Source organism: Artibeus jamaicensis, unplaced genomic scaffold (assembly GCF_021234435.1).
Source record: "Artibeus jamaicensis isolate MK-2021 breed Jamaican fruit bat unplaced genomic scaffold, CSHL_Jam_final contig_490, whole genome shotgun sequence".
In the NCBI taxonomy this organism is placed as follows: domain Eukaryota; kingdom Metazoa; phylum Chordata; class Mammalia; order Chiroptera; family Phyllostomidae; genus Artibeus; species Artibeus jamaicensis.
The window spans coordinates 21,339,284-21,355,525 of record NW_026521861.1 but is presented as its reverse complement, the minus strand read 5'-3'; the positions used below and the strand labels follow the sequence as shown (position 1 = coordinate 21,355,525).

General features: G+C 60.7%; 1 protein-coding gene across 1 annotated transcript in view; it reads right to left on the bottom strand.

Moving 5' to 3' along the window:
* The window catches only part of MGMT (O-6-methylguanine-DNA methyltransferase), a 142,210-nt gene that overhangs the window by 110,106 nt on the left and 15,862 nt on the right, over nucleotides 1-16,242 (bottom strand). Inside the window, exon 2 of the mRNA XM_037159214.2 lies at nucleotides 258-394. Coding sequence (XP_037015109.2) covers nucleotides 258-382 — 125 coding nt within the window. The 5' untranslated portion in view covers nucleotides 383-394. The remainder of the gene's footprint in view (nucleotides 1-257; nucleotides 395-16,242) is intronic.

Below are 16,242 nucleotides of genomic sequence, written 5' to 3'. Positions count from 1 at the left end.
GGAGTAGGCAGGCACCGCATCTCCCGAGTTCCAGAGAAACCCCATCACGTGTACCAGGTATCCGCGTTCATGACCACGAGGCAACTCCTCCCGGGAGCCCGCAGACCAAGGGCGGGTCCCTGCACCGAATCACAGGAGGAGGGCGCTCGGACGAGGAGCTCAGGTGCTGGCAATGAAGGCCACGCACTCGGGGACGTGCTGCCCGTGGCCAGTGCACAGCACGCAGGCCCCGCCCCGCCAGCTCGGGCGTCACTCACCTGGCGTCGGGCGTCTTCCCGCCGAGCAGCCGGATGCTGTGCAGACCCTGCTCACACGCAGACACCTCGATGGGCCCCAGGGGGCTGGCCACCGTCCTGCACCGCAGGTCACAGGCCGCGTCCATCCTGCCACGCACCTGGAGGAAGGGTTTAGGAAGTGAGAAAGTGCGTGGGGGGAGCTGGGTCAGTTCTAAATACAACAGGAACCCTGGTTACTTAAGATGGAAAACATTTTCCAAAGTTTCCCCCCCCATTCTGGGGACTCGCTTATATAATGTCACTTGTGCAATATGGTTACTTGGAGGACAAAGTCACCGTCACTGCCTAGAGCAACAATCAGGAGCGGCCAGCACCCCCTCCCGGAGGGACACGCTCCCTCCCCAGCTGGGTGTGACCCCGGAGGCTGAAACTCGGCCCCTAGTGAAAAGCCCCTGATACCAAGCCCTCCTCCCTTCAGCAAAGCAACAGAGCGGTCACCACACAGGGTCCCATGAACAAAACCTGGAGACAGGACATGGGACCTGGAGAACTGGAGTCAGGCGATGAAGTCTCACCGCGGCCAGAGCGCGATACCTGTGTCGGGAGGCGGCCAGGAAGCACACGGCGCCCAAGTGACTCGCACGCTCTGGAGGCTCCAAAATCCACGCACATTCACGCAAACGCACACGTGCATCAGGACCCCCCACGGGGCGCCCTCCACACGGGCTCTGAGAGATGTTAACCTCGGCTGGCACAGCGACGGCTCAGAAAAGGCACCGGTTCACTGAAAGCAGGGAGACGCCAGGGAGGGGTTCAGGCAAGTTCCCATTTCACCAAAATCACTCTCACTCTGGGGAGGCAAGGAGTTGGCAGCTCGAGAGACGGTTGTGGAGCGATGGATCTGCCTGGTGAGCCCTCCTCCTGCCCTGCCGCCGTCTGGACGGCCCCCCTTCTTATCTAAGCCCACACGTCCCAGAGTTCCACCCCCGACCGGCCCAGTCACGCAGGATCAGCTGACGCAGCTGGCCCGCCCACATCGGGACCCTGCTCGCCTGACCAGGACCCGCCGGCTCCTCCCGGTCTCCATTTCTACTTCTCGCTCCTGGAGACACTTCCCATGGCTTTGTCCCAAACTGTCACCCTATACATTCCCCCCGAGACGGGGCGAGTCAGTGAAGGCCCTCACCCCGTCACCCCAACCCACCTGAAGCGGCGGACCCCAGCATGGCTCCCCACCAGCCTCACCTGCCCTGCGCACCTGCCTCCCAGGCGGCCCCGGGTCCCACTGCTGCTGCTCCCTCCAGCAGGCAAACTGTCTCCCACAGGAGCCTCAGCTCTCGCCCACGAGAAAGGACTCTCGGACCCTCCTCACTCCGGGCTCTCCCACCCCTCCCCCATCCAGGAAGGTGCTGACTGCTGATTGCTTCAGGGGCCACAGCCGGCAGTGAGCTGCAGTCCACGTGCCGACCTCATGACCCGAGCCCCACGAGCCGAGCCCCCCGTGCCGACCCCACGTGCCCCGTGGTTCAGTGAGGCTCTGTGTGGACCGGCCCGAACACAGGTGAAGACTGGGTACCTGGGACGGCCATAGCCTTTGAGCTTGTCACCCAGGTGCTCCCCTCTCCTCTGTAGAATCTTATCCAACAGTGTCAAAATATGATCAGCTGATTTCTCAAAAGAAACCTTGGAGGCAAGAAGGGGCTGGAAAGAAGTATTCCAAGTCATGAAAAGCAAGGACCTACATCCCAGATTGCTCTATCCAGCAAAGCTTTCATTTAGAATGGAAGGGCAGATAAAGTGTGACCCAGATAAGATCAAGTTAAGGGAGTTCATCATCACCAAGCCCTTACTATATGAAATGTTAAAGGGAATTATTTAAGAAAAAAATTAAAAATGCAAACAGTAAAATGACAAACTCACAACCATCAACAACTGAACCTAAAAAAACACAAAAACAAAAACTAAGCAAACAAGTAGAACAGGAACAGAATCACAGAAATGGAGATCACATGGAGGGTTATCAGGGGGCGGGGGAGGGGGAGGGGGAGGGGAGGATGGGGAAAAGGTACAGGGAATAAGAAACATAATTGGTAGGCACCAAATAGGTAGGAGTAGGTTAAGAACAGTATAGGAAATGGAGAAGCAAGAACTTGCACGTACGACCCACAGACGGAAACCAAGGTGGGGGAACGATGGTGGTAGGGTACAGGGCGGAGGGAGATAAAGAAAAGAAAAAAAAGGGACAACTGTAACAGCATAATCAATAAAATATATTTTCAAAAATTTAAGAAATGACCATTCTTCAAAAGCAGATGGCTACCCCTTCTCCCAGCTCCCTGGAGGCCTTGCCTCATTTGTTGGAACCAGAGTCAACGGCTGCCCCCCGACCCGCCATGGCACATCTGGGGACGTTTCCCATTGTCCTGAGCCATAGCGAGTTGGCGTCCCTCTGAAGTCAGAGGCGTCACACGCACACACACGGGCTCAACTGTGTGTCCCCACCCAGGGAAAGGGCCCAGCTCTCCGTTCTCCAGAGCGTGCTCCCAGGGGGGTGCTCAAAGGAGGGTTCTGGAGCTCAGGGGGCAGCCCGGACAGGCCGCCCCACCTCCAACCCTGGGAACACGCAGCTGCGTGCCAGCGCGTGAAAGCTCGGAGCAGTCTCGCAGCAAAACCAGCTTTGCCGTGAGACTTATGTTTGTTTGCACAGCTCTGCAGAAGCGTCCCCCACAACTGGGGCCTCCTGCCGGCTCCCTGCTTGGAAGCATTGGCCCCCAAGGGCCCCAGGCTGTTGCTCAGCAGATCCGGGCTCAGGAACCCTGGCTCAGGCCCCACGCCAGGAGCCTGACAAGCGACAAGCCCACTGCAGGTGGGGCTCCAAACAGCAGGTCTCCGAAGCTGGGACCAGCTAATTTAGGCACAAAAACAATTTACTGAAAGGCTGTCCCATAACTCTCAGAACTTCTGGGAAGGCTGGAGAAGCCGGCTCAGAAAACTGCAGGAACTGAGGCTGGCCACAGTCCAAGAGCGGCCAAAATGAAGCCTCAGGAAACACCTGTGGGGATGGCCGGGGGCTGTGGGCATGCAGCTGCCGCTGTTGCCACCGTCGCCCCTGGAAACAGGATGCTGCTGCCACGGCCAATCCCCTGACGCCTGGCCGCCCCGCCACTTGCCTCTGGTTCGAGGCCCAGACGGGAGCCCAGAGCTGCCTTGGGGGCCAGGCCAACGCCCACCTGAGCCAAGTGGCAAGGGAAGGAACGGCTTCCTGGGGAGGCAGCTGTGCCCATGTGGGCCCCGAAGGAGGCCGGGGACCCTGTCCTGCTACAGACGGGGAGGCCAGCACAAACCGCACCGGGAGGAAGAGGGAACATTCCAGGCCACGCCCCTTCCCAGGTCTCAGCTTTCTCATTAGTCAGTAGGGGTGACACCACAGACTCTTCTGGTCCCTGGTCTGCTCTGTGGGCCGGACTGGAGAACCCAGGGAAAGCTGAGAAGAGGCCGGACCAGCCCTCCTGCAGGACCAAGGCCTGCGTCCCCCACTGTGCACACCCAACCCTCACCGAAGCCACAGATGTCAGGGAGGCACCTCCAGGTGTTCAGAGGAGGCACCAGCAGCAGGTCAGGGGCTGGGTGATGAAGGTGACTGAGGACATGGGGCACCAGGGGCCACCTCGGGCTTTGCTCATACGTCCCCGTGGCTGGGCTCTGGCCCCACGCAGAACTGGCTGATGGCGGAGGCTGTCACCCTGGCATGCGGTGAAGGGCCACCAGCCAGTGCTGGCGTGGCTGGAGCCGGAACGGTGTCTCTCACCAGTGCACAGCTCCCCAGCACCTGCATGTCTGAGCTGGGCCTGCCCACCGCCGACCCTGTCCTGCCCGGCAACTTGGCGCTGCCCCCGGTCTGCCCGGCCCGAGCTCCGGCCACAGTGCATGAAGCCCGGCTCCGGGGACTGCGCAGCCACAGGAACCAAGGCCACCGAGCCCATCACAGAGCGAGGGTGGCTCCGCCCGCATCAGGCCGAGAAGCAGAAATGGCTGACGAGCCCCAGGTCAGAGTTCCGAGCAAGCGCTCGCCACTGGTCATCGGGTCACGAGATGTCAGAGAGAGTGGCTCCTAGACTTCCTGCTGGTTCAGGAGAATGAAAATCAACCCTCTTCAGCTTCCCCGACGGGAAGGTTCACTGGGGCCCCCTCCCCCTCGACTGTGGCCTGGGACCCAGGGCCCGGCTCCTGCAGGACGGGCCTGGACCGGCAGGACTGTCACCCGAGCTTCTGGGTTCCTGGGCCATCGGCCTCACTGGTGAAAGACAACGCACCGTAACCCACCGATGGCTGCGCTGCCAAAAAAGAAAGGAAGAAAGAAAAGCAGCAATTTAAACGTAGTTTTCCACCGCCCCTGCCAGAGGCAGCCCTCGAGGCTCCACGGACACCTGTGCACAGTGCTCTCCTGCAGGCAGTGGGGGGCCTGGCAGGGTGTCCCCGCACAGGTGACAGCGCAATCAGCCATCTGCTGAATCCTGCCAGGTCACCGACACTGCGTCCCCAGGACGGGAGCGTGGGGCCGTTTGGCGTGGCAGGCAGTGCGTGGTGACAGGAAGCCCAGGCTGAAGTGGCAGGTGTGTTTGACACACGTGCCACGGAGCTGGCAGGCCGGCCGAGGGGAGGGGGTGGTGCCTGCAGACTTGATGGCGAATCGCAGATGGTGGCAGGCCCTGCAGAGACTGGAAGCCGGGCAGCACTTGGACGGAGGCTCCACGGCGGACGGACACACGGCGGGGGGGGGGGGGGGGGGGAGCAAGTCTCAACACAGGCTGGTGGGAGGAGCTGCCGGGAGGGCAACAAGGCCAGATGCGGGGCTGCCACAGGCGGGGCGGCACGAAGAGGCGCCACGAAGAGGCGCCAGCATCCTGACGGTGTGTGACGACAAAGGCCTGTGCCCCGACAGCCCACACGGCACCGCTCCCCGCTCCGGGGCCCAGCAAGGCCTGGGCTCCGATGACAAAGCCCCCCGAGGCCGCTCGCCCACCCCCACCCAGAGAAGGCCGTGAGCCTGAGCCCAGGAAGTCAGCCACGGAAGGAAAAGGCCCCAGACACACACTCGGCCCTGGCACCAAGTCCGGGCCAGGCAGGCTCCCCGTGAAGGCCCCAGTGGGTCGAAGGGCAGCCGCTATGGGGGAGCAGGGCCACATCTGGGGGAGATGTGAGCAGCTGAGGGTCTTCGGAGAAAACAACGTCTATAGAGACCTGAGTGGTAAGTAGGAGCCGGCAGGGAGAAGGTGCAGGTGCGAAGCTGGTTGAGGTTCATGCAGGTGAAGCAGGGGCCTGGAGACGAGTGAGCAGGCCGGGGAAGTGCAGACAGACACACAGCCAAGGGCTGCCACACAGCCCGTGAGGCCGGCACTGAACCTGGCTCTGTGCCTGAGAGGGCCTGGGCTTTAAAACACACCACGGTCCTCTGGGTCGTGACCAGTGAGCCGCTGCTGGGGGAGGCGGAGGAGCCCCGAGTGTTCATGCCGGCGGCATCCTGGGACATCTACTCCTGCCAGGGCTGCAGCAGCCTCGCCGACCCACCGCTGCGAGCCGTGAACACTCGCAGCAGACACAAGCCAACCACATGACTCATTCGATCACATTCCAGGGGAACCCCAGGATGATGAGAGGCCGTAGTTGAAGGCAGGGGGGTCTAATGGCCTGAGGAGTCCAGGAGGGCTTCCTGGAGGAGGTACACACATAGGAAAGCGAATGGGTGTTTTTTGAGGGGGCAGATGGAGGACAGGAGAGACTGTCACAGGCAGGTCACATGTTGAGATTCTGGGGTAAGAGCCCAGGGCATCTGGGGAACCTGAGGAAGCTCCCGCAGCCCCGTTCCTGAACCTCTGCCAGCAGCCGTGACAACCCTGCTCACACCGAGTGAAACCGCAGGTCCTCACAGCCCTGCCGTCTCCGGCAGAACTGGATCTGCAGCCCTGGCCGCTGGCCCGGCTTTCTCAGGGTTCCACGGGCCCTGAGGGCCAGCAGCTGGCTCCTGCCCCCCGACTCTCAGGAGCACGAACCCCGCCGTCCACAGCCCAGCCGCGCAGAGCCGACAGGCCAGCTCCCGCTTCGTCGGACGGCAGCCACCCTGAGCCACAAGAGTGATGACATTAATTGGTGGCAGAAAACAATGGATTTTCCATGCCTGTTTGGAGACCTCTGAAAAAAACGAAGCTTCATTTCATCTCCCTTTTAACATGAACGGCGTTTAATGTTCAAATTGAGCAGCTGGCGCCAGAGGCTGGGTCCCCACTGGATGAAAAGCAGGAAACCCGGAGACACACTTGTCGTCCTCCTCCTCCCCGCGCGGCTCTCTGGGCACGCTCGCCTGTCTAAAAACCGCCCTTCCGGAACCCTCTGCTCGGTCTGCGCCTCTCCCTTTTAACCATCTCTGGCCTCGGGGCCCCATGCCTGAGAGTATGGGGAGGGGAGAGAAGGAAGTCAGGACCACCCTTCTCGGACACACCGCAAACAAAGCACCTGCCTGCTCACTTCGTCACCTGCCACGGGTCCGCGGGCTCGGGGGCTCGGGGCTGGGCTCCAGGTGTCCCTGACAACTCGCACGGGCTGTGGGCGACAGCCCTGGACATCACGCCCCCGCCCTGGGAGCGGCCGGGGGCCCTCCGACAGGCGTGGACGAACCGTGGTGTGCCCAGACAAGGCACCTGATGTGGCGCTGAGGAAGCGTGACCTCGGGCCACAGAGAGGCACGGCGGAGCCTGCAGTGCAGGTGGCCGAGGGCAAGAAGCCCGTCTGAAAGGGCTGCTGGCCGTGTGATGCCCGCCCCGTGGCGTCTGGAACAGGCAGGTCTTGGGGCCCGGTAAGGAGATCAGTGTTGCCAGGGCCGGGGTGGGGTGGGGTGAACGAGGAGGGCAGCGGATCCTTGGGGCAGTGAAGCCTCCTCTGGCAGGCGCTCTGGGCCATGACACACTGACCCAAACCCTTAGGACACTGACCCATGAGTCCCAACAAACGGTGCACGACATCCCTGCCAGGGACGGTGGGTGATGGGGGGCGCTGCAGGGGGGCCCGGGTGGACTGGGGAGCTGTGTCACTCCTGCTCAATTTTGTTATGAACCCAAAACTGCTCAAAAAGTTTTGTTGGGGTGAAAGAGGGGATTCCAAATAGGTCCCCCACCTGCTGGGCTCCCAGACCCCAAGGGCTAAAAATCCTGCCCCCCCCCCCCGCACCCTGGGTGGCCCCTGCTCTGGGAGGGGCTGCGGGGGGCAGGGGGGAACAGGGCCGCTCCAAGGCACTGTCTGGACACTCTTTCCTGGGAACTCATTGAAGTAAGAAGTCTGGGTGCTCACCGAGGGAAAATCTCCCCTTCGACCACAGAAGTGCCCCTCTGTCTGTCACGGAGCAGATCCACAGTGAAGAGGGAGCCAGTCTGCAAACAGGAGTGAGCCACACACCTCTGGGAGGGGCTTACCTTTCGGGGAGCAGAATGAGGCATGCACAGGGGCAGACATCTGAGGGGGGCCTGGGACGAAGCAAAGATGCCTTCGTTCAGCAGAACACACTCTGCTGCCAGCTTCTGCCCCTGGAGACGCTGGGGCCTCAGCCCATGGCACAGGGTGGCCACGCCCAGGCGGCACATGGATGGCACACACAGCGATCCCCAGGTGCCCCGGCCCTGAGCTGGCCGGTCCTGCTCCCCACCATCGACGGGCAAGCCCTGCAGCCCCTGGGACCCTGGCCCCCCGTCTCAGCCGCCTCCACCGTAACCAGCACATGGGCGCAAACGCTCCTGGAGTTTCTGAAGCACAGGCCAGGGAAGGCCGGCTGTACCCTGCCCCAGGGCCAGGCCCGGCACTGCAGGGACCAGAAGGAAGCCCTCCTGGTCCCCAGGCATGAATGAGCGTCCCGACATCTCCCCATGGAGCCTTCTCAGAGAAAGGTGCGGCGTGATTTATGACAGGGCGTCCTCGTGTTCCAGACACGCTCTGGCGGCCAACACGCTCGAGGGGCCTTGATGGCGCGAGGCTCTGGGAGGGACAGACGCCGTCCCCACGGCAAGGCCGAGCTGCCGAGAAAGGTGCTCTGCTTCTGAATGGTTAACACGCGGCAGGAAATTTTACGTTCAAATTGGTTACCTTCTGCCCAGAACCTATCAGTGGCTTGATAACTTGGACATATAATTCTATACCTTTTACTCTTTAAACAATAATTCAATCGAATCCTGTGGCTGAAGCCAAGATTTCCAGACCGAAAGTGCACTTCCCATTTGATTAAATACTAATAAATGCAAGAATAAAATACCAGGCCTTTGTCTTAGAGTGAATTCTTCAAAACCATAGACTCTGAGAATGAATTACTCCTCTGGAGAAGAGGACGGGCTCTTCCCCTCACAGGCGGCCTCGCCGACTCCGAGCCTTAATGAGCCCCGTTAAATCATGATTCACGGCGGCCGCGGCCGCGGCGGCCTGACATCACCGCCAGGTTTCCTGACTCCAGGTGACCTGCTGGCTGGGGGCGGGGGGAGCCACAGTCAGCGACCGGATGCCACCGCGCACGAATCTGCGGCCCTCGGAGAGGCGGGCGTGTGAGTGGGACGTGAGCCAGGAGGGCAGGTGTTGCTTGGCCTTCCGTCCGAGCTCCGGGTCCTTGAAAGCGGGGGCCAGGTCTCCACAGGAGCAGGAACACGGGGAGGAGCTGCCACAGGAAGATGGCGAAGTCCCCGTTTTCTGTGGCTACAACCGGAGCACAGAGCCGGGCAACGGCGTCAGCGCCCTGTGGCAGCGCGCAGGTGGAGGGGTGCTCGGCACAGGGCGCCTACTAGGCCCTGATGATGAGTGGGGCCCGCCCTCCAGGGCCCGTCTCAGGGCTGAAGCCCACACAGAGGGGGCGTCTCCGACCAGGCAGGCAGCGGCGTCCCGGGATCACAGGCCACCGGCCTCCTCTGGACAGGGTCCTTCCTCAGCGCTGGGACAGGAGCCCTGTGGACAACGCGGCCCCTCCCCTCACCCCGCGATGCGTGTCCGCCCTGTGCAGACCGCCTCTGCCCCCTCTGCCTGTGTTCGGGACCCATGGAGGAAGCAACCTGGGCCACTTCCCAGTGTTCTCAGAAGATGGCAGGTCGTGTCACACCTGTGTGTGGGGACACAGCGGACGCTCGTCAGCACCTGTCCCTGAGTCCCCTCTATTCCTCACGGGCTCAGCTGTCCGCCTCCCCGTCCCCCAGACACTGCAGGAGCCCATGGCAGGGAGCCGGCCTCCGCAGGGCGGCCGCCAGCCTGGGGGACAGTAGTGAGAGTCGGCGGCTCCCCGGGGACGGGCAGGGCTCGGGAAATCTGTCCTGCCCCCAGCGGTGCCGTCCCAGGGCTGCGGGTGGGCACAGGACCCGCCGGCGCTGCTGGAGGGAGGAGGACGACCTCAGGTTAAACGAAGATTTAACGTTTAACAGAAAAATTGTCGCTCCAGTTATTTGATTTGAGATGCTTGTTACACGCAGGGTAAGACGCACATAAACTCCATGTTTACACACAGAACCTGTACAAGCTTCCGTAAGAGCGAAGACCAACCCGTTACCAGTTCCCCCACCGCCGGCACAGGGACAGAGCTCTGGGCAAGCCTCGTCCCGGGAAGTGGGGCTGTTGCAAAATCAAGTGTAAGTTACACCCGATCTTCGTTCAGATGATCAATTAGCGTCATCATCTCTGTCTCCTCGAGACAGTGAACTTGATCCCACGGGGTTAAAGCGATATACGTCTCGGACACTCTGGGGCAGCGATGAAAAACATCTCACCGAGGCAAAGCGAAAATGCCGACCCAGGAGGAGTAAGCAGGCAGAACCCCTGCGAAGCCAGTGACGGACCAGGACCCCCGTTTCCACTTCCGAGAACCCAGACAGCAGCCCACGCTGAGCAAGGCTCCCCCGCCTCCGCGGCGGCCTCTGAGGTCACCGGCCCCAGTGGCTGGTTTCGGTGAACCGCGTTGCACTAACGGGTTCTCCGGAACGATCAGCAAACTCCACAAGCCTTCTTCCTCAAGGAAAACACCACTTCTTTCCAATCGGGTGAGCCGACCGGGCGGGGTGCGTGTTTAATTTTTCCCAAGTAGCCCCGTCTATCGGCCTCACGCCAGAGAGCTCAGCATCGCTAACACCTGCTCGACTTGCAGGGTGCGGAGCCTGGGCGTCCCCGCCTCCCGATGCAGCCCCGAGTTTGGGGTAAGACCGCGGACGCTCCCCACGCCCCCCCCCCAGCTCCGCCGACCTCACAACTCCTCGGGCCCTTCTGCTGAGACGCCCCCACTGGCACATGGTCTCCGGGCCCCCCCAGGGCAGGACGCTTCTTCCACCTCGTCCCATGCGGGAAGGGAGGTGCGGGGAAGTCCTTGGGGTCCCCTGGAAGAGGGTTTTCACACTCCAGTCGGACCCCTGCTTTGGTCCCTGAGACACCATGGTGACCGATGGGTTGGGCAGGCCCCAGCTGGGACGAGCCACTGGACTCCTCCACGGGCTCCTGAAAGGGGGGAGCCTGTCCCAGGAGAAGGAAACAGACTCCCCCAAACCAAAAACTTCAGGGAAGAGAGGTGTCGGCGCCCTCAAAGGGTTTAATTTACCACTGGGAACCTGGTGGTTTAGTAAATGTTTCACCTCTGGTTCGGACCCTAAAACCCACGCTGGAGCAAAACAGGAAGGTTTACGCTTCTCCTGCCGTTGAAACGCACCAGGGAAGGCACGGTGAAAGCAGAGGCTTACCTGGGGGACGGAAGGGCCTCTCCGTTTCACGTAAGGAGCACCAGCCAAACTCCAACGAGGAGCAGGAAGAAACGGAGGCGGGGCGGTGATGACAAGGGACCCGGAAACCCGCTGCCACCTCACCGCTCACCGGAGCCTCCGCAAGTGCGCTTCCTGCGGCCAGGCCCTACAGACACACCTGGGCTTCCCCTCGGTGGGGCAGGGGACCCCGGAGTCACTGGGAAGGCCTGGGCCCGGGGTTCCACATGCCCCTCAGCAGGCACCCCAGGCAGGACCGAGGACCCAACTCAGCGGGAGGCTCTGTGCCGATCCGCATGGGCGGCCAGGCACCATCCTCCTCGCAGGAAGTGCCTGTCGGGGCTCCAGTTGGACAGGCCCCGCATCTGCACCCCCCACCTGCTGTCCTCTCCATCCAGGCTGCTGAGGAGGTATCCCACGGGCACCCAGGAGTGCAATGACAAGCAACAAGCCCGGTCCCTTCACTGGGATCCACACCCAACGGGCGGTGTCGCCTGTGCAGAGGCTGGGGCCCAGCAAAGCCGGCTGCAGGGGGAGGGGGGTCTGGTGTCAGGCTCTGCACCGACGGCTCATCGGGACGCACCACTGCTGGCCACACGCGGTCTCTCTCCCTGACACCGCCGACGCCCTGGGCCTCCCAGCTCTGCCTCACCTGGGTCTGCACGGGAACCCAGCAAGCACTGCAAGATTCGAACCCTGCTTCAGAGACCGGGAAGCTGAGGCTTACGGGAAGGTCCGGTCACCGGGTTCAGGACGCAAGCCACTGTGGTAAGAATGAAATCCTGATTCCCTCTGGCTTCTGGGCCCACCCCGTCACTATTTATTCACGTCACCCAAGACGAGACCCAAAGAAAAGGTTCAGAGAGGATCCCCTGAAAATTAAGACGCCCACACTTGTGGGTGGGGTGGAGCCAAGAAAGTCTTCACAGAGGGAAGAGTTTTGAAGGGTGGGGGCGAGTTCGAAGGGGTTCATGAAGGAGGCGCTTGGAAGTGGGGGGTGGAGTGGCAGAGACACAGAGGGGAGTGCGGGTCATGACGCTCCACAGACATAACCGGAGGGCGGGGCAGATGGATGACCGGAGGGCGGTGGACAGAGCCGTGGGACCGGCTGAGGCCTGGAGAGCGGCGTGAGGATGGGAACCTGGGGGGGCCACGCTGAGCAGGACCGCGAGAGCACCTGCTGCTCAGGGATTAGCCCACAGGCCACTGCCGGGTCACCTGCCCTGGCTGCCGCAGGTCCCTCCTCAGGAAGGGACCGGGAAGTTCCTGATTACATGACACCGTCTGATCACAATGACTGGGAGCCACCACACGTAGGACAGGACCAGGGACGCAGGACGTTCTGGAACGTGTGGGGCCGTCCTGGACGAGCGGAGTTACCAAGCAGCTTGCAACACTCGCCCTGCCGCGCACTCGGACAGCGGACGGGACCCGCGGCAGAGCCCCGCCAACACACAGGCACGGTTTTAGCCGACACGGGGGTTTTCAGGGCAGCAAATCCCTGCCGCTCAGGGGGAAGATGCACCCACTGTCTCGGGAACTTCACAGCAGCGGTCCGCCGTGTCGGAAAAATCGCGGCTCCCACGTCAGTGCCGACGGGACCACGGACCGCCGCTTGGTAAACCTGTCCGGGGCTCTCGTGGGACTGCTGGGTCCCAGGGGCACACACGTGCGTGTCCGTCACGTCTGTGGCGCAGGCTTGCCCCAGCACCTCCGCTCTGAATGCCGGGGTTTCATGCCCAGTGACCCTCTGGCCCTGATGTCTTGCTCTGAGGCTCTTTTAAATGGTCTACACACGGCAGACACTGCCCTCCTGACACTTCACATCAGGATTGGGAAGGGAAGGTCAACTGTGTGCTTGTAAATGGGACGCCGTGTCTGGCGGGCTGAAGACCAGGAGGCGACGATGGATGGGAAGTTCCTGGCACACAGGTAAAGATCGGAGGCAGAGCGCACCTGTCAGAACCTTCCTTGAACCGACAAAATTAACTAGCATCTTCCGCCTTGGACATCTAAATGACTTAGTCACACAGGTCATTTGGAGTCTGCAGCACTCAGACGAGGGGCACCACTAAAAACAGAATCGAGCCCCTGGCCCCGGCGCCGACAGACGTCTTGGTCCACTGCGGCCCGAGCTCCGTGAAGCTGAAGCTGGAGACCGCTGCGGCAACGGTGCCGCCGCTGGGCCCACAGCACGACGGAGGCCTCCACCTTCCAAGGGCATCCCTGGTGCCAATTAGAGGGACCGCGTCCACTCGGTCTCACAAGCACAGCCACGCTCAGCAGAAACCGTCTCTTTAAATTTCAAGGAGGGCGCACCTCAGGCTGTAACTCCCCTTGCAGCTTCCATTCCCCCCCCACCCGCTGCAGCACCACATCCCATAAACACGCCTCCCGGACCAGCCACGCTAATGCGGGTTAATTTTATTGTATTTCGCTGCTGTCTCACTGTTGTGCACAATTACCTTTATCATTTTATTGCCCGGGCAGAAAGTAATCAGAACAATTATTTGAAAACGGAGCTTTATAAATTCTAACTCACAGTGGCTGGCATTTTTGATAAAGCGGCAGCTTTATCTCGGGAAGCGGCAGGGCCGGGGGATAAATCACGCATCAGTCAAGTGCGGCTGACCCCAAGTGCATTGCACAATATCGCAAGTGCTTCTGAAGAAACTTTCCGGCGCCATCCATCATCCCTCATAATACTAAAATAGCTGCCCACCTGCAGAAGAGGAGCTGGAGAATAATAATAAAAAAAAGGCAAAGGAAAAACTCCCGGCAGTGTGGGCAAAGACGTCACCCAGCCCCCCGTTAAACTGTAAGCTGTGGCCCGTGCACGTAAACAAACAGGACTTTCCTGTAACTCTAGGCACCTGTGTTCCTATTCGTCGGCTCCGTTTTCATCCTGAACGAAACATGGCGTTAGAGCCCTTCAGAGAATGGGCGCGGCCCTCGCCTCCGGGGGTCACTGCTTTCTGTTTGGACCCCACTGCTCCTAAAGCCCAGTCCCCGTGGGGTCCGTTGCAGGTACCTGTGGACTCGGCCTCTGCATCTGTTCTCTGGGCCTGATTCCCCCCAAAAAATTTATTGCTAAAGAAAAGAAAAAAAAAAGAATGTAACTTGACTTGAAAGCCAGGAAGAAAGGGAGGAATCCTGCGGTCCCCACACCAGTTTTCCCTAAGTTAATTCCAGGTGGCAGGGAGTGCCGAGATGACGCAGGCCATCGGGAAGGCGGCTGGCCCTCAATCACACAGTCACAGGGCGAAGCCACCTCGGACCTGCAGGGGCCCCACTGCCCTGAACACGCTGCCCACACCTCGTTTCACTGGCCTCCGTGAGACAAAAGAAAAGCCGCCGTGGGACCGATGGCTGCCCTTCTGCCCGAGAGCAGATCCACCGGAGGAAGAACGCTCTGCGCCTCTACGCCCCGTGACAAGGACCACGGAAAGGTCTAGCTGCGTAGGACTGAAATTTACTAGCTAAATATGCCTGGCACCGGGCCAGGTGCTTTACATACATTATCTCATTTACTCCTCCCAGCGACCCTCAGGTAGAGCAAATTACCTGTAGATGAGAAAACAGATTGAGATGTTCAGTAACTGGCCCAAGGGCACAGCATGTAAGTGGCAGGTGGGTATTCAAGGTCAAAGCCAACAGACTTCCAAACCTAGACCTCTGTCAAACGCACAGCCTTGTCCACCCTGTGTGTGTCAGCACGAGTGCCCTGAGCCTCCCCGGGGCCTGGGTGACTCTCCAGGGCAGAGGCCTCGGCGTAGGGCGTCCACCCACGCGGGCCGCCTCACCTCGTGGCCCAGCAGGACACAGCGCACTAGCCTGCCTGCCACCGAGGGGGACTGGGCACAGGCGGGAAGTGGTCCCAGCCGCCTGGATCAAGGTCTGGGCATTCGTGAGCACGCCCACCGATCTCCGGTCTTCGTGGGACAGAAACTGACAATCACCGTCTGCTGACTGGTATCACCCTTCGCCCCCAGCAGACCCCGGTGCAGCAGAAAACCTCATGAGACAGGGGTTGGGTCTCAGACCCCACCTCACAGACACCCACAAAGACGTGCCGTGATTCGACGCCGTCCAGCACCTTGGGGAATGGATTCTGCGCAAGTCAGACACGCAGCATCAGGCCTTGTTAAAGGGTTTCACGCTCACCCAACCGATTTTCACTAGGTCTCTTTACAACAAAGGGAAGGAAGACTCCACGAATCCAGCAGAGGTTAAAAACAGCAACATGACCAAAAACGGGAATGAAAATAAAATGGGTCAATAAAAAACAAAACAAGAAAACCCTGAATGCACAGAGAACACTAGGACGGGAAATTGTTACTCTTCACATAAAATAATGTTAGCGGACCCTCACTGTTTTAATTCCTCTCAATACAAACATTCGGATATTGGAGAAATAAGCTCATTAACTGGTCCACCTGTTCTGAAAGGAATGATGACTTCCTGCCTGCCTGCTCCAGGCTCCGGGTCAATCCGAGTCCCCGGCCACGCTGCAAGTCCCCCTGAGTGGCCGAAAGGACGCTGCAGACCACGCGGCTGAGTCTTCTTCACAAGGAGGGTGTTGCGGGTCAGCTCCCTCGGGCCCTGCAACCACAGCACGGTGGCACGGGTTTGCCGGCATCTGTGTGAAAGAGCCCACTCGTGCGTGAGCAGATGACAAGCACTGGTGTCCCTGTCCCCGAGGGAGGGCAGAGCATGGGAAGCCGTAGGCTCGGATGCGACCCTTGTGCTGGATTCGAACTGGAGGTATCAGGAACGAGATGGACAGAAACTCCCCTGCAAGTCACGGCTCTGCCAAACTAAACGTGAAGAGAGCAAACCCGCTGCACTGGAATCTGCGTACACTCAGGGTCTCTCCTGACCCCACGACCGGCAGCGGAGGACCCGGGAGATGATGGGGGGGGTGGGAAGCTCTGCAGGCCCCCCGGTCCCCTCACTGCGTGGGCATTAGCATTCGCGATGGAAACCCTCGGCGGCCTCAGGGACTCGGGACCACGGTGCTGCGTGTTTGCTGCTGAGCCCTGTGGGCGCCAAGGTCCAGGTCCGGGGAGAGGACGTGAGTTGTGGCTGGGAAGGAAAAAGGTTAAATGGATCATAAATTAAGATCAGGGCCAGCGGCCGGCAGCTGTCTATCTTCATAAACCAGACTCAGGGGCGTGTCCTCCTGCCTAGAGTCGGACGCCGCCAGGACGCCGGCTCGCGGCCCCCACCCCGCCAGGCCTCTCCGGCCACAC